This window comes from Elephas maximus, chromosome 16, assembly GCF_024166365.1.
Source record: "Elephas maximus indicus isolate mEleMax1 chromosome 16, mEleMax1 primary haplotype, whole genome shotgun sequence".
NCBI lineage: Eukaryota > Metazoa > Chordata > Mammalia > Proboscidea > Elephantidae > Elephas > Elephas maximus.
The window spans coordinates 81,844,683-81,867,255 of record NC_064834.1 but is presented as its reverse complement, the minus strand read 5'-3'; the positions used below and the strand labels follow the sequence as shown (position 1 = coordinate 81,867,255).

General features: G+C 55.8%; 1 protein-coding gene across 21 annotated transcripts in view; it reads right to left on the bottom strand.

Moving 5' to 3' along the window:
• JAKMIP3 (Janus kinase and microtubule interacting protein 3) overlaps window positions 1-22,573 on the bottom strand; it is a 116,325-nt gene that overhangs the window by 25,467 nt on the left and 68,285 nt on the right. For 12 of the 21 annotated variants that reach the window (XR_007513466.1, XR_007513467.1, XM_049855486.1 and 9 more), the window contains 13 exons: window positions 20,549-20,764; window positions 19,047-19,166; window positions 16,944-17,090; window positions 15,856-15,987; window positions 14,387-14,422; window positions 13,567-13,626; window positions 10,111-10,242; window positions 7,341-7,469; window positions 5,414-5,497; window positions 4,206-4,268; window positions 2,199-2,297; window positions 1,563-1,670; window positions 1,223-1,282 (listed from right to left, as the gene is read on the bottom strand). Coding sequence is in view for 19 of the 21 variants with exons in the window: in XM_049855486.1 (XP_049711443.1) it covers window positions 1,223-1,282; window positions 1,563-1,670; window positions 2,199-2,297; window positions 4,206-4,268; window positions 5,414-5,497; window positions 7,341-7,469; window positions 10,111-10,242; window positions 13,567-13,626; window positions 14,387-14,422; window positions 15,856-15,987; window positions 16,944-17,090; window positions 19,047-19,166; window positions 20,549-20,764 (1,386 nt within the window). In the remaining 2 variants the exon portion in view is untranslated. The remainder of the gene's footprint in view (window positions 1-1,222; window positions 1,283-1,562; window positions 1,671-2,198; window positions 2,298-4,205; window positions 4,269-5,413; window positions 5,498-7,340; window positions 7,470-10,110; window positions 10,243-13,566; window positions 13,627-14,386; window positions 14,423-15,855; window positions 15,988-16,943; window positions 17,091-19,046; window positions 19,167-20,548; window positions 20,765-22,573) is intronic. The other 9 variants (XM_049855492.1, XM_049855496.1, XM_049855491.1 and 6 more) reach the window with 8 other exon arrangements.

The following is a 22,573-nucleotide window of genomic DNA, read 5'->3' as shown; positions in this document are numbered from 1 at the left end:
GCATCTGTGGACTGGTCTGTCCTGTCACCTGCTGGTGGCCTGTCTGTCCTGTCATCACTGGTGGCCTGTCTGTCCTGTCATTGATGGTGGCCTGTCTGTCCTGTCATCTGCTGGTGGCCAGTCTGTCCTATCACCTTCCTCACCAGCAGCCCGCTCTTGGCTCCCAGATGGGTTTCGTAAGCTTGGACCCTGCACAGCACCGTCCTGGGTTACTGGCATGTGTGGTTTCTGCTTGTGTGCTCAGCAGTGGCCTTGAGGTCAGACCAGGAGGACATCTCCGCTCATCCGAGGAGCTGTTCTGTGTGGCCCTGAGCATAACACACAGAGGTGTGCCCAGTCCCACTCACCTCTGAACTGGGCTAGAAGAAGCTCAGAGCCCATGTGGTGTGGGGTGGCCACGCACACTGGCTGTGCTGGGGGCTCCGAGGGGCCCTGAACCCGTCTGTGGAATGGCTCCACCTGTCCTTGTACTGCCGCTAAATCAGCTCTGTGGCCCTCAGGGCCCCCAGGGCCTCACTTTGTCCAGGTGGGAAATCCTCCCAAAAACCCTGGTGGGGCCAATGCCCAGGGCTGGATCCGGAGCTCACTGCCTGAACGGGTTGGGCCTCCCATCCCCAGGGCTACGATGGAGCCCCATGTCTGAGAGAAGGGTGATGAGGCTGGAAAGCACCCCCACAAGGGTCTCCCTCCTCTTCTCCTAGCTGCTCCCCAAGTGAGGGCAGGCATGGGGGGGGGTCCCATCAACACAGGGCCTGGTATAGGGGTGGGGGTGATGAGTGCAGATGGACAACCCAGGGCAGATGAGGGGCACGGGCCCTCTGCCACTGGGAATTCACACTCCTCCACGGAGTCTGCAGCAAAACCCAGACTCCTGACCAAATGAGGTCTGGGGATTTCTGTGGACTTGGTTTCTCTAGCTGTTGCCCCCCACAAGTATAATCTAAGGTCTGGCAATAGGACGTGCCCCCCCCCCCGCAAGAGCCCCAGGTGTCCTGGACTGCCAGGTGGCAGCAGTACACCCCCACCCAGAGTACGAAGGAGTCTGAAGACTGGGGCAGAGGTGTGTCCCCGGGGTGCTATGGTCCATGAGCAAGTACAGGAGCCACGGGAGGAAGGGGAGAGCCCCTGCATGCAAAGGGGCCATTCCAGGCGCTCCAGGCCGGGCAGGGGCTGGGACTTGGGCTCAGGGCATGGGCATGCACAAGTCAGGAGAGCGACATACACTTACGGCGTTATCTCCCAGGATGTCAAGCTTCTTCATCAGCTCTGAGACCAGTATGTCCTGGGGCAGAGGGGAGAGCGGTGAGTGCAGCCAGGCGACTGCAGGGTGAAGGGGGTGAGCAGAGCTGGGAGACAGGGAGATTGGGAGATGGGTGGTGAGAACAGGGTGAGTGTGGTGGGGTTACTGGTGGGGTGAGCAGGGCTGGGAGATGGGAAGGCGGGGAGGCGGGTGGGGAGAACAGGGTGAGTGTGGTAGGGTGAGTGTAGTGGGGCTACTGGGGGTGGCGAACAGGGCGAGGGTAGCTAGACGGCTGGGAGGGGATCCCAGGGGTGGGATTTACCGTTACGCCCTCGGCCTCACAGTACACCTGCAGAGGGCTCCTCCCGTCGTCCACAAAGGGCACGGGCACGTGGTGGAAGTTGATGGCAGGTGACTTCCTTTCTCTCTCCTGGGACAGGGGAAGAAGCTGGGCACAGGTGGGCTTTGGCCACCCTGTCTCCTCCTCCAGGGGCTGGGCCAGGGTGGGCCAAGGAGCAGGGTAGAGACACAGGCCACCGAGCGTGGGGTCAGCCGGGCGTTCCTAGGAGCTCAGCCCCCTGCGCAGAGCTCTTGAAGGGAGCAGGGCTCCCCTAGGCTAGAAGGGCAGGGTGACCCTGGCATGGGCCTCGCAGGAGCCTGGCACTGTCACCTCAGCCGTGTGGCCTCGGGCAGGTCGCTGAGCTCAAGCCCAGTCCTCGTTGCTCACCCATCAGGGTGGCTCAGGTGACGGGCTCAAGTGGGGGCTCAGATGGGGGGCTCAGGTGGGGTTCAGGTGGGGGGCTTAGGTGGGGGCTACACGAGCCTAGGAATACTCGGGTGTGAGCCCTTCCTGCCCCTGATGTCCGAGGCGTGGAGGTGTGAGCCCTCCCTGCCCCTGATGCCCAAGGTGTGGAGGTGTGAGCCCTCCCCGCCCCTGATGCCTGCAGCGCACGTGCACCTCAAGCTCTAGGATCCGGAACTCCAGCAGCTCGTTTTGGTCTTTCGCATCCTGGACCTCGTGTTTCAGCCGTGCTTCCTCTGTCTCCATCTCTTTTATCTGGGAGATCAGAGGTCACTGGCCTCAGAGCGAGCCAGAGTCTCCTACCCCGAGGAGGCCATTTGTGGCTTTTGGGCAGAGCAGACCACCTGTGTGCAGCTGATCTGCCCCATGGGGATGGAACTAGTCCCTAGAGGCCCCCCAGAGTATTGGACGGAGACCTCACTGCAGACTGTGTCCTTGAATGTGTCCCATGAGGCTGCAGGGACCCCGTCTCCGTCTCTCAGCTGAACTCCAGGGCCAGTACAGGGGGCAGGGAGCCCTAAGGCTGAGGGGCAGCCCTGAGCCTACCCTGGCCATGCAGGAACAGATAGTGGGAGGAGACACCCACTGAGGGCAAAGGCAGGAAAATGTCCTGATCCACTCCAGGCCTCGCTGGACACCAGCGGCCAAGGCAGTGTCTCCATCACTCACGCTGACCCAGCACTGAGGGTGCTCCCACCACCTGGGCCCTGTGCGGGGTACCTGGCTCCCTCGGCACTGCCTTTGCTTAAGGGGCTATTTAATAGGACCATGATGCGCGAGCACCATGTGCGAGGCCCACACTGTCCCACAGTTCCCTGTGGACGGACAGGGAAAATGGCCCCCGAGGGCCCAGCAAAGAGAAGTGGCTCAGCCCACCCCCCTAAAAGGAGGTCAGGTGACAGAGAGGCTGCTCTGATGCTGGAGGGATGACAGGTTGAGATTCGCCTAGGAGCAGAGGCCCCAGGTGGGCAGGTGAGGGCCTTAGGCACAGGCTTCTTGTGCTGAAACACATGTTGGCGGCCCACAGGGAGCCCCAGGTGCTCACAGTTAAGAAGGGGACCGGCCCAGAGCACGACTCCCATCGGGTAAGGGTTTAGGTTGGGGCTGCCGGGCTGAAACTGTAGGCAAGCTGCTTGTGTTCAGAGCTTGGCCATCCTGGCTTCCAGAAGGCTGCTCCCCACCCGCGGCCACCCTGCCCTCTGAGGGTGGGGGCACGGCCTTCCCAGGTTTCTCTGCCAGGGGATGAGGCAACCACCAGCTGCTGGGGAGAGGTGGCAGGGCTGCTGCCGCCTGAGTGACTCTGAGGCCTGGGGCCTTCCTGCCTCTGGACTGTAACCAGCCCTCCCATTTCACATGAACTGCTCAAACAGTTCTGGGGTCTTATTCCCCAAATTGGAAGTGTCATCTCAGTGCTGTGATCACCTGTCTCCACCTTGGCTGAAGGAAGGGCCCCGCTAGAGGAGGCCGTGATGGAGAGGGGACTCTGCTCTACCCTGACTGCACACCCCAGTGAAGACGTGGGGCCTTTGAGGCAGAAGCTGAGGCCATCGGTGAGAACAGCCAGCTGCCCACTATGCTTTCTGACCAGCCAAGCTAGTGTGGGGGTGACAGGGACAATGTCCAGGGGCCGGGAGCCTCTCAGTGAGCTGGCTGCTGGGTATTCCAGAACCATACTCCCAGCTGCCCAGCAGAGATGGAAATGGACACCCAGGCCTTCCTTGTGGACTTTAAAGGACGTCTTCCCTGAGGGCCACGCGGCCTCTGAGAGGGACCTGGTTAGACACAGGCCCCTGACCCAGCCAGGCTTTCAACTTGGACGATTCCAGTGGCTTCAAAAGGCCACTCTTCCCAACGTCACAGTCACCAAACACTTGCCAGCAAACAGCAGGAATCGAGAAGCCTGCAGAGGCAGGGCTGTTCATGGGAGCCAGCCCCCAGGCCCCCTTCCAGCCCATCATCACCCCCAGAGGCAGAGAGGAGAAAAAGTCAACCCAGAGACACTGACAGGCCCTGCAGAGAACAAGGCACAGAAGGGCCTTGGGCAGGGTGGTCAAGAACCCAAGCCCCCACCCCACCTAGCACCACAGGCCCCCACATCTTCATGGGCCCTCAGGGAGCCTGGACCCACTGGGCACCCAGATTCGGACGGGGCCTGGGATATACCTTCTCCACAAGCTCTTGATTTCTCCGGTACAGGGCTTGCTTCTCTTCAATCCACTTCATGTCCTTGAAAATGGAAAATGAAGAAACGAACACACTGCAGAAAAAGTAATCTCAGAGCTCCCGTAGGACCCGCCTGGCACCCCATTGGCTCCCAAGACGAGGTGCCCAGAGCCCACCCGCCCAATGGACATCATGCTCCAGATGGCCCTAACAGTGCCCACCCATGGGAGCCACAACACAGCTGGAAGAGCAAGGATCCTGGGACCAGCAGGAGAGCCACTCTCAGCGCAGGCTTCCTGGTCCACTGCGCATGTGGACCTGAGGTCAGAGGCCAAACCTGCGCTCTTTGGCCCAGTGTGAGGATGCCTCGATGGCCAGCCTCAAGGTCAGGCCTTGGACGGCATCCGCATCCTGAGCACACGCCTCTTCCTCCTGAGCTCTGTGGCCTTCCCACCACCAGCAGCACTTGGAGTACAAAGCACAGTGTCAGGAAGAAAGCTGGCTGCCTCAGACACTGAACTTTGTTCTTTTCATCAATCTACATATCCTTTCCAAGTCTTAAAGACTTGTTTTTCCAGATGAAAGGAAGCTGTATTCTCCTTCCTCTCCTCTTCTTCCTCCTCCTCCCCCCTCTACCTCTTCCTCCTCCACCTAGTTTCCCAACCACCTTGGCCACCTTCTTTTCCAGCATAAACAATGTGATGGCAACATCTGCAAAATGGCCTCAAACACTGAATTAGGCCTCAGGGATTTTGCTCTCCGGGTCAGGGACAGGCTGGGCTCCAAAAGCACCATCCCTGCAGCCCGTGTGTGAGGAGGTTCCAGACAGGCTTCGAGGTAGCCCTGTGGCGTGAATCAAGCCCAGTTACAGGGATTCTGGGAATCACGCATCGGTAAAGGACCTTGGCAATGTGGCCGACACTTGTGTGGTTCTCTGTCCATCCACGAATTAACATGTATTTACTAAGAACTGCTGTGGGCCTCCTGGACAGATAGATGGTGACCCCGAAAGTGCCTGGGCCCCCAGGGCACCTTCCATGTTGAAGCCGTCCACATGGGGGTAAAGTTGGCTCAGTGTGCTGACCTCACAAGTGGAAGCAAATCATGCGTGTCACGTGCATGCCCATGTTCGCTGCCCTCCTCAAGGCAGACACTTTGCAGCCCCCTAGGTCCCCCTGCACCCTTCCCGGTCCTGCTCCAGCCCTCACCTGCCCCTGCTCCGCCAGGGCCTTCTCCAGGTCCTCGATCCGTGTCTGCGCACACAGTACTTCTGCTTGTAGCTGCTCACGGGTCTGTAGGATGGGAGGAGAGACATCAAACTTTCTCTACAAGCCAAGAGGGGACAGACGCTCACGGGTCTGCAGGATGGGAGGGGAGATATCAAACTTTCTCTACAAGCCAGGAGGGGACAGACGCTCACGGGTCTGCAGGATAGGAGGAGAGACATCAAACTTTCTCTACAAGCCAGGAGGGGACAGATGCTCACAGATGGGGACGTCTTAGGAGGACAGATCTGCCTGGGTTTGTCTAATCGAGAAGTGGCCACTAACGGACTCCTCTGGAAGAAATGCTCACAGAAGGGAACCATCTTAAGGCCTACTTGAAGAAAGTGGTCTCACTCAGATTCTAGTGGAAGCTATACATTAATTCTGAGAGATCTTGAGATAAAATTCTAGTTCACAGGATTCAACAGCCAATGAGAACAACCAAGATCCTGTTGTGAGCTCTGCTTGGTGCTGGCCAGGGGCTTTGTCTCTGTCTCTTGTGATAAGGATGAAAACTCAACAGAAATGACACTCACATACCCACTCACATAGACATACAGACACTCATATACATACACTTCACACAGATGTACAGACACACATACATGTACACTCACTCACAGACATAGACACACAGACCCATTCACACAGATATGCACACACACTGAAACACCCATTCACACACAGATACACACACACCCATTAACACTCAAATATACACATACATATACACACACAGATGTACACTCACCCATACATAAACACATGTACAGTCACTCACACATACACACACCCCTCAGACACTCTTACATACATATACACACTCACACACCCATTCACACAGGTATACAGACACACACATACATGTACACACATACACACCCATTCACACAGATATACACAGACTCACAGATGTACATTCACATAAATACACACTCACCCAAAGACACACAGACAAGCCCACATATACTCACACACCCACTCACACACACACATAAAACACACAAACACACACATACATACACTCGCATACACATAAATGTGCACACACATATACATACACTCAGACATGCACACATACATGCTCACACGCACATGCACATACACATTTACACTCACATACACACTCACATGCACACACACACTAGCACACACTAACACACACACACACATACACTTACATGCACACCCACACAGACCACCGACATACACTCTCACACTCAGTTTTGCTCCCTGAATGGTCTGCCCTACAGCGCCTCCAGGGGGCACCATCACTGCGCAGGCGCCTTGGCACCTCTGGGTTCTTTCTATCTGCAGTTTGCTTTCGCTTTGGCTCCTTTCTCCCAGCCCACCAGATGTTCAGAAGAAGGGTAGCCCTGGGGTGTAGAAGGCCCCACCTGGTCACCCTGACTTCCAGTAGGGCTGCATTCATCAGCTCTCATGGAGCCGAGTGGAGGCAGGCACGGCCTGTGAGCTCAATGAGTGCTGAGCGGGGGGATCAATTTAGCAACTTCCAGTACCGCTCGAACAAGCCCTCCCTCCTGTGCATGCAGCAGATTTGCAAGGAAGGTGAGTCCATCTCAAAGGTCTGTGTCCCTGGTCGGGGTGGCCTTCTGGGAGACGGCTCCCCTGGGGACCATCCTTTGCCCGTGTCCAGCCCGCTGTGGTGGATCGTCCTCCCACTGCCCAGGTGGACCCCAGGCGGCCGGTGCACACTGATTTCCGATGCCCGTGAGTGTCCCAAGAGTGGAAAGTGCCCATAGGGGCAGCAGGCCCGTGAGGTGGGCGGCCACGGGAGCGTCCCTGCAAAGTCTGTGGCCGAGAGGGGAAGGCTGTGGCCCCAACATCATGGAATGGAAGTCATTTAGACCTTAACTTCTCGCTCAGCATCCAGAGTCCCTCCGACCTGCTCCTGCAGCAAGGCGTAGGCGCGCTGCAGTGCCTGGTACTCCATGGTGAGCTGTCGGAAGCGCAGCTCTGTCTCCTCCTTGGCCACACCCTGTGTACAGAGACAAGGTGGCATTAGGACTGGGAGGCCAGCTCACAGGATGTCCCCAGTCAGCAGAGAGACGGTGCAGAGTTAGGACTGGGCTTGCACGAGACAGGCACGCAGAACACACCCAGTCAACAGTGACGCCCCTAACCTCCTTTCCCTCCTCATGAAATCCACGGAGCTCTTTCCTCTTCAGAGATCCTTCCCTCCAACTGACTCTCCAAGTGGGTGGTGGTTATTGGGGGGAGATACTGACCTGTGACCCCAGCCCTATTTGGAGGCAGAAGTGAGCCCTGAGCCCCAGGTGAGAGGCTCTGAGTTGAGCTGGCTCCCCGTGGAAGCCTAAATGGCTGGGGTTCCTGGTGCCAACCAGACCACCGTACACCCTCCATTACTATGTCAGCCCCCTCCGTTCCCGCGCCAGCCCCCTCCGTTCCCGCGCCAGCCCCCTCCGTTCCCGCGCCAGCCCCCTCCGTTCCCGCGCCAGCCCCCTCCGTTCCCGCGCCAGCCCCTCCGTTCCCGCGCCAGCCCCCTCCGTTCCCGCGCCAGCCCCTCCGTTCCCGCGCCAGCCCCCTCCTTTCCTGCGCCAGCCCCCAGCAATACTGTGGGCTTGCACAGGCTCATGGAGGCGGCGTGGGCAGAGAGCTGGACTTGGGGACCTGCTCAAAGCTGCCTGCGGTGGGGGGTGTACGTCTCCATTTACAGGCTCACTTCCTGCAGAGTACTTTCCAGAATGCATCCTTCTAGCTGAAATGATGCCTGCTGTGCCCTGGTAGAAGGCCGGCAGTAGCTGGGTCTGGGAAGGCTACTGCTGCCCTCAGCAGGGCTCCATGGACCCTCAAGAGTTTGCTGCCCAGAGGAGAGGCCAAAGGCCTGGCTGTGGAAGGGCAGCTACGTCTCGAGTGGCTGACCTGGGAGCCCTCACATGGCCCGGCCCATCCCTCCCTCTGCCTGGTCCAAGAGACTCTAAGGGGGTCTTTGGCCAGCGCTCAGCCACCAGGACATCCTGGTGGAGGCCTATCCATGGCCTCAACCCACAGTGAGGAGAAATGCACCACATGTAAGCTCCTGCCCCGGGCATCACAGTGGTGGCCTGGGTTCAAGGGCAGCCGTCATTCTGAAGAAGGGCTGGGGTGGGAAGGCCAGCTGTGCTTTCAGCAGGAAGCAAGCTTCTTCTCAGGCCTCTGCTGCCCTTTGCATGTCCTGAGGTAGGTACGTGGCCTTGGTACTGACCTCCACTGACCATTCAGAACTCTCCTCGGCAGCCCTTCAGGAGGGCAGGGTGAGCGCTGTCCCTTCTACAGGAGAGGACACTGACACTCGGGCCCTGCAATGGCTAATTTTATGTGTGAGTTCAGCCAGGACCTGGGGCCCAGGTGTTTGGTCAGATGCTAGTCTAGCTGGTGCTATTCAAGTGTTCTGGAGGTGTGGCTAACACCTACAATCAGCTGACCCTCTGTAACCTGAGCGAGCCTGATCCAATCAGTTGAAGGCCTTAAGGGCCAAAACAGAGGTTTCCAGGAAAGAGAAGGATTCTGCCTCAAGTCTGTAACACAGAAATCCTGCTTGAGTTTCTAAACTGCTACCTGCCCTACAGAGTTAGGACTTGCCAGCCCCAACAAGTGCGTGAGCTAACTGCTTAAATAAATTTCTTTTCATATATATACGTACATACACATATACACACACACATACATATATATATATGTACATACGTATCTCTGTTGCCATTGAGTTGACTCATATGACAGAGTAGAACTACCCCATAGGGTTTCCAAAGAGCAGCTGGTAAATTTGAACTGCCGACATTTTACTTAGCAAATGATATGCATACAGTAAAAGCTGAGAAAGCCGGAACCTATGTAAGGCAGAAATCTGTTAGTGAAGGAAAACTTAAATATTTTCCACTGAAAGGAGTGGTAGAAAAGTGGTAAGACTTGCACCCTGTCAAGGGCAGAAAACTTTTGAGACCTGGAAAAACAAGGCAGTCCCATTGAGTTCCAGCTTTCACAGGTTTCACTATATACATATCTAATCTATATATTTATATATCTGTATCTGTCTATGTAGCCCTGGTGGCATAGTGGTTAAGGGCTTGGCTGCTCCTTGGAAACCCTATGGGGCAGTTCTACTCTGTCCTATAGGGTCGCTATGAGTCGGAATCGACTCGACTGCACCTAACTACAACATACATAAAAAAAAAACAAACAAAAACAACATACATACATATATATCTATATATATCTCCTGTTGGTTCTGTTTCCCCCAGGGGACAAGCCCACTGAGTCACAGTGCCCCCTGGTCCTAGAGGCCCTGGCAGACGCCCCCTCCCCTCTCGCCCCAATGTGGACACCATCAACCAGGAGCTGCATGGCAGGTATGAGCACTAAGGAAGGGTGGCCTTCTTGGTGACAACCCATTGAGCGATGTGAGGCGTGCTCCTCACTGTCCCACGGCTCAAACCATAGACAATTTATTAATGCAGGTAGAAACGTCCACTTTCTGAGAGAACTGAGGCCCTGGGAGGTGGGCCAGGACTTGCACCTGCTCTTTGGCGCCCACTCCAGCCCCAATTCCACGCCCAGCCTGTTAGAAGCGGCGCCCATGCCCTAGCACCCAGGAGCAGCTGAAGGAGCTCTAACATTACCTCCTCCAAATCATCTTCGGGGGTGCACGGGGTTTGGTCCGTTCTGTCTGTTTGATAAGAGATGGATGAACCATCCGACTCCAGGGAAGCTTCTTCGTCATATCCAAAGAAGGTCTCCACGACGACTGGCTTCTGACCAAAAGGCAATGTTAGTACAGACCCAGACCCGGGGCACCCTCAGAGGCCTCTCAGCTTCCTCCTGCCTCCCCTTCCTGTGTCCTGGCTCTGATGCTGTCCTCCTCACAGACCCATGCCCCACTCGGTCCTATCTCCACCCACAGCTGCCTTATCTTAGGCCAGGATGGCGGCCTGGCTGTGAAGGTGGCAATTTTGGTTGTCCTGGAAGCAGGGCTGGCGAAGGCCCAAACGGGAATGGCCTGGATTTCTACAGATGAGCGGTTCTGGACTGGCCTTCATTGTGTGACACAGTCTCTGCAGTTCCCTTTGGGCAGTGGCCCTCAACTGTGGCCAGGTGCCAGAGGAACGATAGGAGCCCTGATGTTTCAGCACGTGGTCAGTGCTCCAGTGGTCCTTCTTTGTTGTGTTTTCAAAGCACCAGTCCCTGACACACTGGAATTAAAGAAAAGCTGGGTCACTTGCCAGCCAGTGTGAGAAGACTTACCGAGGAGCCACTCAAGGTCACCCCAAGATCACCGCCAGCTTCTGCGTCCAGGCTCTCTCTCCCCTGCCTGTCCCTCACTTTCTACCTTCCGACCCGAGACTTTGTCATCTAGTTTTAAAAAATCGTACAAAATCCAAAAGCTTCCTCTTGTCCTGGCCCTGCTCTCAATCACACTCAAGGCCTCCTTCTTCCTTGGTCAAACTCTGTGGATCTGCCATCGGCTGGCACGGCTGGGTCCTCCACCTGCAGGCCTTGGGACCACCCATCGGCCCCACAAACCACTCTCACTGGCCCCTCTCCCACATGCCTCTGTAGAGCAGTGGGGACCCCTGGCCTGGGCACGCTGTGCCCTCTGACAAAGCTCAGTAACCCCTAGGATCCTGGAGAGTAGTGATGGTTAAAGAAACCCCCCACCTTTTGAGTTTTGAAAAGTGGCTTGCTGCAAGGAACTGGGTGGGATGGCCTCAATGGTCTCCTCTGTGTAAATATCCCCCTGTCCGTTCTCTGTCCTTCAGTCTTGAGGATCCCCACTGCCTAACCAGAGGACTTCTCATCTCCCTGGGCCTCTCAGGATCCAGCAGCCTTTTCACAAGGAAAGAAACACTCAGAGCCAAAGGGCCCTGATTGTAAACTTGGTGACTTACTCGCCTGTCCCAGAGACCAGCCTCCTTCAGTTTAAAAACCTCGTGTCTTTGCTTTCAGCTGGGCAGGACCCACTCCCCACTGCAACAGCCTCCTTCCCTTCTCTCTGCCAGGACCCCTCCCCCTGCTTGTCCTCCCTTGCCCACCAACCACCTCTCTCGGGGCCAGAAAAGCTGTTAGCTGCCTGCATCGGTCCCCCACTCACGGCGACCCCACGCACAAGGGAACAAAACAGCACCCATTCCTGCACCACCCCTGGGATTGGTTTGAGTTGGACCACTGTGATTGACCAGGTTTTCACTGGCTGATTTTTGGAAGTAGATTACCAGGCCTTTCTTCCTGATCTGTCTTAGTCTGGAAGCTGTGCTGAAACCTCTTCATCATTATACCAACACGCAAGCCTCCACTGACAGATCGCTGGTGGCTGCACACCAGGTACATTGGCTGGGAATCGAACCCAGGTCTCCTGCATGGGAGGCAAAAGTCTTACCACTGAGCCACCACTGCCCCTGTTTACCACTGAGGAGTATCTAATAACCTGTATGAGTAATACCACTGATTGTTCTTCAGAAATAAAACAACACAGATTTTGCATGAAGTGGGAAATTCCTTTGGGGATTCCTCTAGATTCTTCCTTAATAAACATCAGAGGCTTCTCAAAAGGACTGTGCTGCAGAGAGATTACCGCAGGTCTTCAAATATCCCTGGGGAGAAGACCTGCCTGTGTGGGGCCTGTGTGTGTCAGTGTGTGCAACTGTGTGTGTGTGTGGGGGGCTGTGCATGTGACTGTGTGTGTGTGGGGGGGGCTGTGTGTGTGACTATGTGTGTGTGTGTGTCTGTATGAGTGTGTGTGCCTATGTGTACGTGGGGAGCTGTGTGTGTCAGTGTGTGTGACTATGGGTATGTGTGTGTGTCTGTGTGTCTGTATGAGTATGTGTATGTAGGGGGCTGTGGGTGTCAATGTGTATGTGTGTCTGTGTGTGTGTGTGACTGTGTATGTGTGTGACTGTATGAGTGTGTGTGACTATGGGTATGTGTGTGTGTCTGTGTGTGTATGAGTGTGTCTATGTGTATGTGTGTCTGTGTGTGACTGTGTGTGTATGAGTGTGTCTATGTGTATGTGTGTCTGTGTGTGACTGTGTGTGTATGAGTGTGTGACTGTGTCTGTATGTGTGTGACTATGTGTATGTGTGTCTGTGTGTGTATGACTGTGTGTATGTGTGTGACTGTGTATGGCTGTGTGTGTCTGTGTGTATGAGTGTGTGTGAGTGTGTCTGAGTATGTGTATGTGGGGCTGTGTGTGTGCGTGACTGTGTGTGTCAGTGTGTGTGACTATGTGTATATGTGTGGGCTGTGTGTGTCAGTGTGCGTGTGTGTGCCAGTGTGTATGTGTGTGTGGGGGCTGTGTGTCAGTGTGTGACTATGTGTGTGTGTGTGGGCTGTGTGTGTCAGTGTGTGTGACTATGTGTATGTGCGTGGGCTGTGTGTGTCAGTGTGTGTGACTACGCGTATGTGTATGAGGGCTGTATGTCAGTGTATGACTGTGTGTGTGGGGGCTGTTTGTAAGTGTGTGACTATGCGTATGTGGGGGGCTGTGTGTGTCTATGTGCATCTCTGTGTGTGTATATATGACTGTATGTATGTGTGTATGAGTAGGTGAGTCTTTGTTGGTACATGTGACTCTGTGTGTGTGTGTTAGTATGTATACGTGGGGGGAGCCTGTGTCTGTCCGTGCATGTGTGTGTGTGACTGTGTTTGTGTGTGTGTCAGCCTGCAGGGCAGGATGGAGGCCAGGGAGTTTGGTGGTGGGCAGGTCCACAGGGGGTGTGTGGCACCAGTGAGGGCCTCTCCACTGAAAACAGCCACACTCGGGGCTGCAAGCCGGCTGTCCTTGGAACAGTGCACCACACAGAGGTGGGCAGGAATACCCCCACCACCAGTGCCCTGTGGCTGAGTCCTAATATCGTCATTAATTCACACCTACTCTTGGAGGTTTAAAAGCAATAAGGTTAGATTTTTTAAATTTAAAATCAAACACAGAATATTTCCTTGGGTCCTACTTTGAGTTATTTCACAGTAACAATTCCTAGAAAAAATAAAATCACTTCCTTTCCATTTACAAAGGAGGAGGCTCACCTCAGTTAAAAGTAAAATACAGGTTTTAGGACCACAGACATCACTTTTTCCTTTACCTTGGGGAGTTTTGCCATTTTCTTTCTTTGTTTCCGATATCTTAGAAGCTTATCTCGCTCCTGAAAAAACCAGTTGAACAGATTTTTTAAGTAGCTGAACAGCTCCTCCAGTTGTAAACACACAGCTCACTATTCCTGTATCATCATTTGAGCTGACACAGAAGATGATTTCAAGATTGGTTCGTCGTTCATATCGTTGTGAGTACGCAAAAGTGGAAAGCCCTCACTCAGGCTGTCTCTGTCTGGAAGTCTGGAGGCTCATTGTTTCTGTCGGGCTGGGGCGCAGGTCCCCCATGCACCAGCCTCCCTGCACGGCCCAGGTTTAGGGCTGTCTGAGGGTCAGGCACAGAAATGGGATGCTCCAGAAGAACCGATGGCCCAGCCCTCTCTGGGCAGGGGCCGCAGAGACAGCCTCCACACACATATGTGGAGTTGGGCTCCCTTACACACACTTCCTGGAAGCCATTCACACTTCTGTGGCAGGAGCACCAACTCCCAAAGGGGGAGAAACCCGTGGAGAGGGGAGGCCCCTGGAGGAAGCCCTTGATTCCAGGCCTTGAAGAATAACCAGAGCTGGGCACCCCCCTGCGGGGCTGCACAGGTGACCTGGGTGTTTGCAGGGCCCCAGCACCCATCTGACCCTCATGGAGGCCTCGCCACCCCCATTGCAGCCTGGGGGCACGTGGTGCCATGACAACACAATCCATCCACAGTGCAGGTACAGCTGCTCTGTCCACACTGAGTACACCCTGGTCCACACGGACACCCACACCAGAAGTTCGTGTCAGCACAGGAAGAGAGGATAACAACTGGTACTTACTAACACACTCTTCACATAGCCGGCAGTTTCAAGGGTCTGGGAAAAGAAAACAGCACGTTGCAGCACTTGTAATGTGGATCCTGGCCCTCAGGGGACTGCAGTCCCCTAGGCCGGCCACCCCAGTGTGGGCGCTCGGTAACTGCAGGCCCTCCTGCAGACACTTCCAGGCCAGCACCATCCTGAGACAGGTGTTTCCACTCTGCCCTGGGGCCCCTCCTCCCTTAGCTAGCCCCGCTAAGAGCAGCAAGGGCTTGTAGAAGCGTGGGGCTTCTCTGCACGGCGGCTGGGCTTCCACTCTCTGAGCAGCAGAGAGGGGCCTTGGAAACTGAGGTAATCGCATTTGTAATTGACCAAGGTTTCTTCCTTGTCTTTTTCTCCTTGTTACTCTTAAGGCTGACAATCACTATGCCGTTGAACAAGAGTCATCTGGGGTTAGCTCAGGTAGGGCTGTGTGGGTGAGGCTCATCATGTGGCCCCTGCCTACAGGGCATCTGCTCCTCCCCTCCTGGAGGCTCTGAACGCCACAGGCCAGTTTGTCTGGGTGGGGGGCTGCACCTGTGGTGGGGAGGGTTCTTTCCCCCTCTTCTGCAGCCTTCCTGCAGGTACGGACTGTCCCCGGGGATCCAATCTGTCGAGGTGTAGCTCAGGGTCACAACAGTAAGTGGGTGACACACTCAAATTAGGATCTTTTGAGGAGGCTTTTTTTTTTTTAGTCATAGACTATTTGCAACTCTGTGCTGGGGGGCAGTGAGGGCACAAGGGTAGGGCAGTGCAGAGGACTGAATGGCAGCCCCCAGTAGACAGGTCCCATCCAAATCCCTGGAACCTGTAAGTGTGATCTTATTTGGGGAAAGCATCTTTGCAGATGAAACTAAGTGAAAGATGTTGAGAAGAGATCATCCTGATTTTCCTGGTGGACCCTAAAGCCAGTGACAAGAGTCCTTGTAAGGGACACAGGCAGGAGAAACAGAGGGAGGAGAAGGCTGTGTGGAGACCGAGGCAGAGGCCGGAGATACGCTGGCTCAGAGCCTGCAGAAGGAGGGAGCATGGCTCAGAGCCTTGAGGGGGAACGTGGCCCTGCCAACACCTGGATTTTGGATGCCTGGCCTCAGAGCCATGACAGGATGAATTTCTGTTCCTATAAGCCTTCCAGTCTGTGGCATTTTGTTACAGCAGCCACAGGGGACTACGACAGGCAGTACTGCTGATCTTGAATCCCGAAGTGACGAAGAGGGGTGTGTTTCACAGACCCCAGAGCAGAGAGGGGTATGTGGAGGGCCACTTGACAGGACCATTGCTGGTGTGGGTGAACACAGCCAGCCTGATATAACCCCATGGGGTCCCTCGCTCTCCTCTTCCTCCCATCCATGCCAGGCCGCCACTGACCAGACCAGAGGGCAAGGGGCTGTGGGAGCAAGCTTGATGGGGCAGCAGGGAGCAGGGTGGGAGAGGAGAGGGGGCCTGGTTACCTTGGAAAGTTCATCTATGAGGTTCTGCTGCTCAACAATCTGAAGCTTCAAGAAGTCCACTTCTCTTTCATCCTGACTTTGATCAAGGTCATTTAGGGAACTTGGTCTCTTGATAATCCCGGCTCTTTGTCTCTGAAAAGTCAACCAGGTCATTTTACAGGTGGTGGGCTGGTGGGGGGTCTTCTCACCCAACATGCATCCAGCCAGCAGCCCCATCCCTGCCCACCCCTTGGCTTGGGTGAGGAGGCCTCTCTGCTCAGGCCTGGAGCAGACCACTCAATGCCGAGCCCACGAGGACAAGGCCCGTGTCTTGGCCGCCCTGTAGCAATGGGGCTAAGCTGAGAGCCTCCCCACTCCCCTGCCCCCCTGCTGAGAATGTCACAGGAAGCAGCCTGCTGGCAGGTCTGGCCAGAATAGGACAGTGTTGTGCCCCTGAGTATGCAGCCATTGGCACCACCTGTGCCATGTCACACCCTACCAGACTGTTCCTGAGTTTGAAAAGAAGGGGACTTCTGCAGGGAGGGTGTTTAGGGCACCCTTGCTCCAGGGCCCCCACATCACGCTGACTACTCTTTGGCAAAACTCCCCCTTGGTGGCCTCAGGAGCCCTCAGGATTGGAGGAGCAGACCAGACACTGGCTGTTCAAACGCACTCGCCACCAATGGGGAGCCACCTGAGACAGCAGGGGCTGCCCCATCCGGTGTCTGAGCCCAGGCTGCCTGCTCCTCTCCCTCCCACAGCCGGCCCTCAGGGTAGCCTCAAAGGGCCACTGGCCGAGATCTCGAGTTGGGAGACCACTGTCCAGGCCTCCTGGGACAGGCCCGGAGGCAGGGAGGCCTGGCTGGTCAGTCACCTCGTAGCTTGTCTCTGCTTCTGTGCTGCCACTCAGCACCCTGCCTGCTGTGCCCCTCCTCAACTGGCCTGGCACCTTGTCTAAGCTGTCCTCTCCTGACCAGTAGGCTGGCACCAGCTCCTCCCTGGAGGCTGAGCCAGTTGCATGAGGCCAGAAAGCCAGCCCAGGGACTGTGTCTTGTTATCACACCTTGAGCGTAAGAAGGGGTGAGACTGTGGATGCCCGGGCCTTTTACCATTTCTATGTTCTCCTGGGTGACAAATTTTAGCTTGTTTTCCATCCGTCGTAAAGCGTGCGACAGGTCTTCGTTTTTCCGGGTGAGGCGTTTGTTTCTGTCCAGCAGCGGCTTATACTGGCTTTCAGCCTCTCGTAGACGCTTTAACTGAAAAAGACAGAATCAATTATACAGCACAGTCGAAATGCCGAGTCACACACTGACCAACACAAACTCCAGCCATAACTACACAGCTATCCACCAGCTATCTGGAGCCAGGAGAGTTCAGTTCAAGTCATTGTGGGATACCTGGTCAGCTGCTCCTCCTCCACCCACCCAACACCTGGGTGGACTGGCGGCAGATGGGTGGGCTCCATGTCACAACATGAACGAGGACCAAGTTGGGGCCACACTCTGAGGTCAAAGCTCTATTTTGGAAAAAGAGCTGAAGAAAAATCACTGCCTGGCCCTGCACACTTGACTGTCCGGGACACTCTGAGTAGGCCACCCGCCCACCAGCCCACATTCCAGGAATTTGCAGAATTGAGGATACATTTGCCCCAACAACACAGAGCAGGGCTCAGACAACCAGAGCCGAGGGTCAAATCTGGCCCTCTGCTTGTTGTTATGAATAAAGTTTTATTGGACACAGACACTTTCATTCATTTATACTGTCTGTGGCTGCTTTTGCACTATACCGAAGAGCTGGGTAGTTGCTGCAGAGACCCTGTGTCCTGCAGATATTTACCGTTTGGCCCTTTACAGAAAAGTCTGCTGACCCCTGCTCTATAGAGTTCGCACAACGGTGTTTTTTGCCCTAACGTACACACATAATGCCCATGAGTTCTCATTAAACTTTGAGCACTTTTTAAAGCCACCTTACTGAGGTATCATTTACGTATCACACAATGAGCCTATTTTAAGGGTGTCGTTTGATGATAAAAAGGGCCTCAATGAGCTGGGTGCTGTTTCCAAGGCTGAGCCACTCTAAGCCTGTCAGGAGCCTCAGCTTTTTTTTCCTTTTGACAGGCTTTATTTTCTAAATCAGAAAGTACAGAGTTCCCATATACCCTCCCCTTTTGCTCACTGTTTCTTCTTTTACCAACATCCACCTTCCAGTGGTGCGTTTGTTACAATGCATGAAGCAATGTTGATACACGGTTATTAGCTCAAGTTCCTAGCTCCCATGAGGGCTCACTCTGTGTGGCAGTCCTAGGGCCTTTGACAAACACATGATGTCACATGTTCACCACGTATCACACAGAACAGTTTGCGCTAATAAGGCCCCTACTCATCCCTTCCCCCCCCCCCCGGCACCCACTTTTCGCTCTTTGTAGTTTTGCCTTTTAGATACTTTTTCCTGAATTGTCTGGACAAAGTGACCGGGGTCCCATTCACAGGGAAGCACTTTCCCAGTCCCCAGACGCCCCTCAGCCCCGACACCCCACAGCCCACAGCCACTGAGGCCCTCCCGCACGATGCCTCAGTCCCCAAACCTGTCCCCAAAGCCGGCACTAGCTGTCTTCCTGCCAGTCTGCAGGGTGGGGGGTGGGGCTCAGCTGGCAGCAGGGACCCCCACCCCTCCCCAGCCCAGCTCAGGGACTTCCTCATCAGCCCTCCTTCTGCCATGGCAGGACTGACCATCTAGGGGCTCTCTGACCCCGACGCACTGTGGGAGTCAAGGGGGCAGGAGTCCTCCTTCCACAGGGGTGCCCTGGACCCCTCTGCAGCTGCACCCTCCATAGGAACTCCCCTACCCACCAGCTTGTTCCTCCATGGGGACCCCCAGCTCCCTCTGTGGCTGCACCCTCCATGGGGCCTTCCATTGGCTCGTTCCTGTCCTCCACGGGGACTCCCTAGCCCCCTCAGCAGGTGTACCCTTCACAGGAGCCCCCTCCATTCATCAGTTTGTCCTTCCACTGGGACCTACAGGCCCCTCTGTGGCCACACCCTCCATAGGAGCCCCCCTACCCACCAGCTCGTTTCTCCATGGGGACCCCCAGTCCCCTCTGTGGCTGCACCCTCCATACGGCCCCACATCACTCACCACCTTGTTTCTCCATGGGGAACCCCAGACCCCTCTGTGGCTACCCCTCCATAGAAGCCTCCTGCCCCATCACTCACCAGCTCATTCCTCTCCTCTGAGAGCAGGGCATTGCGGTCTTCCAGCTTTCGGATGATGGCGCTCAGCTCAGCGATTTTCAGCTGGAAGCGCCGGGCATCCTTTTCGTCCAACTGCTGTTCCTGAAACAACAATCAACTGCAAATACCCGTGCACAGAACCAGACACGCCAGCACCCGTGGCCATGGACCCCCTGCCTCACACTCTCCTCTGACCTCTGGTAGGTGGGCAGCATGGCCTGGGGGTAGGGGGGGGCCACGCCCCAGTGCAATGGTCACGCAGATTGCAGGATGGGACAGAAGCCGAGAGGAGCGGAAATGTCCAGAAGGATGCGGATGTGGAGGGTGGGTGTGTGCGATGTGGGTGCCACAGCGCTGGTGGCACTGAAGAAGCTCTGACAACCAACTCCACGTTCTCCTGGTGGCCCCCTGTGCTGCCAGTGGGGCTGCTCTCCTGGGGTTAGTGGGAGCCCAGGAAGACACCCATGCAAGACTCTCAGCAGCTGTCTCCCTGAAAAGTGCGCCCCCAAGTTGGGCTTCTAAAAGGTCGCTTTGGGAACCACTGGAACTTCATTCAAAAGCCAATGGAAACATGTTAATCCAGTGTCGGAATCTCTCTGGGGCTACTGCAGCGGTCTAACATGTTAATCCAGTGTCGGAATCTCTCTGGGGCTACTGCAGCGGTCTACCAAGCACCAGAGCAGGGACGCTGGCTTTAATGCATTCAGACCAGCGGAAGCTTAGTACGGTTACAAATGTCATGCTCTACTCCTGAAACGTCTGGGGGGGACTGGACGTGGCTCTAGCTCCTCATTCAACAGGTGCAGGAGAGGCTTGGAACCAAAGAACCAAGGGTCCAGCACCGAGGGCCCATGGAATTTAGATTTTTTCCCCCAGAATATTCCAGAACCACTGCAGAAGGACCCTGAATGAGGACCAGCAATGAGAAGATGGATGATGTCACAGCACATGCGCTGGGGGCGGACCCCTGCTGTCATTCCCAGCCCAGGGAGGAGGAAAGAGTGGCACGGTCACATGGAAAGCCGGGGGGAAGGTGACTGGGGACATGCATGCCAGGAACCACCGTGCATGATCAAAGCCAGAGAAGCAGGCAGGCAGTGGTCAGCCAAGTGGCCTTCCGGGCAGGAAGGCAGAAGCCCGGGCATGTGGGATGGAAGCAGCAGGTGCTCAGACCGGCCTCCTCTCCTGCTGGCACCAGCAAGTCCCAAGGGCTGCTAGCAGCCGGGGCCTGGCAGCGGGCACACAGACCCCAGTGGGAATCTCAGGGGCCACTGGCTGGGATCAGATGGAGGCCCGTGCTTGCGCTTTGTTAACGAGTAAGGGAGGAAACCAGCATCTATCAGCCCTTTTAGCTGGACGAGCTGAGGGGTCCAGCTGGCTGGCTGCAGACAGGCAGGAGGGTCTAGCTTGACCTGGGCCCAGGGCTCCCGGGAGCTGCCCCGTGCACTTGGTGGGTGGCTGGGAGAAGCGCAGGCGGTGCTTACAGGGCTTCCTGAGTGGTCTGAGGCATCTCCTGCACCGCTTGCATAAGGAAGTTCCCGTCTGGGGCTGCCCAGGTGCCGGTCGGCCTCCCTGGCCTGGGACAGCTGCTCGTCTAGAGCCTCTTTCTGCAGCTGCAGTCTCTGAGCGTGCCCGGCTTGCACCCCTAACTCTCTCTCCAGCACGAAGACTGCTCTGTCTTTAAATTTTATCTCCTCCATCTACAAGGAGAACAGAGCACAATCACGGCAGGCAGGGTACAGACGGAGTTACCATGGAAACAGGCACAAATGTGGGGGGTGCCCAGGACAGCCCTGCTGCAGGCAGGCCTTGAGTCCAGAAGGACAGTGAATCCGTGGGACTGGCCCAGGGAGGAGGTGTGGCAGGCGACAGCAGGACCCCCATCCGCCTTGGCGGAGCCTGCTCAGATCCATTGGGTGCCAGCTAAACCCATCTTCCTGCCAGGCCCTGCGCCCCTGTGAGGCTCCCCGGGCTGCCCGGCAGGACCATCCTTCACAGAGGTGCCACACTGGTCAACAGGAACCATGGGCTGAGAGTCTGTAAGCAGGCTGTGTGGGTGTGGGAAAGTAGAAGCCTGGGCGTGACAGCCCCCTCCTTTCTCCTGGCCCTGGACACGACCCCACCTCAGGGGCAGCTGGGGGGTGGGCCTAAGAGGGTTGAGCAACAGCACTCATCCTATGGCGCCCCTCCTTCCTCAGCACCGCTCCTTTCTTTGATCCCCTAATCCTATCGCCCTCTCTTTCCTCCGAGCCCCTCACTCTTCTGCACCCCTCACCCCCAACTCCCCCCGCCCCGCCCCACAGCCGCCCACGTCCCCCTGTGCTGAGATGGGGCTGCTTTGCTGTAGAGCAGCATTTTCAAAGAAATCTTGCTCCCAGCTGAGGCTTTCGGGTGGGGAGCACCCCTGACTAGCAGGCTCTGTACAGGAGGGGAGCAGTGTGCCCCACCCCTCAGGTCTGCACACTCCCCGCCCTCCCTAAAGCTCTTTCCCCTCAACTTACTACCAGCTTCAAGAAGCCCCTCCAGACACAGCTGCCCCTGCCACCAGCCTCGTCCCCCAGAGGGTGGGCTGCCGCACTTGGGGCGGAGGAGGCAGGCTGAGCCAACCCCTACCTATTCTTCAAAGTACAGGCCCTGGTCTTGGGGCTTGGTTACACACGGCCCTGGTTGACAAGAAGACAGCATCTGTGGGATGAGCGACTTGGCTTGAAAACATACTTTCAAAGGGCAGCGTGACTAGGATATTTCGCTACTTTACGTGCTGTTTCCGGTTAAAAGAAACTAATAAATTAGCCATCTAAAGGGAGCTTGGAAACAAAGAGATTCCAAGTCTAATTAGCTCAGATCACAGAACTCATGGGCAAGCCACAAACTGAGCAGAACAAAGGAAATCCTTAATTGCTAAAATCCCATTTACTGGAGCCCACAGAAACACTGAACGAGGCAACACAGCACATTAGTGGGAACAAAGAGGCCAGAAGACAAAGTCACGCTGATAAGCAGCCCAGTCAGTGATCTAGTACGTACACCTGTGCACACACACATGCGCACACACACACACACACACAGTTTAGAAATACTATTTTTCTTTTGTTGAGAAACAAGAAAACGAGAGTCTCTACACAGAGACCCCACAAAAGTTGGCGCCAAGGAGCTGGTATGGACCACGAAGTGGGACTCCTCCTTGCACACAGTCTGTTCTCGGGGCCTCCAGGCTCCTGCTGGGCTGCAAGCTGAGCCTCGTGACTCACCATGGGGACATGCCAGGGGAGCTGCTGTCACAGAGGTACGGGATGTGAGTTTTACAAGATGGGTAACTCACTCAGAACAAGATCTGAGACAGCAAGACAGTGTCTGAGTGAGTCCTCCCCAAGACAGGGGCGCCTCACAGCGACTCCATTGTGCCAGAAGCGCCAAGACTCCTGGTCAAGTGCTCGGACTGTGCTTCCCCACCTGTGGCTCTAAAAGGAGGGACTGGTTGTGGGGCACGTGGAGGTATGTGTAGGCTG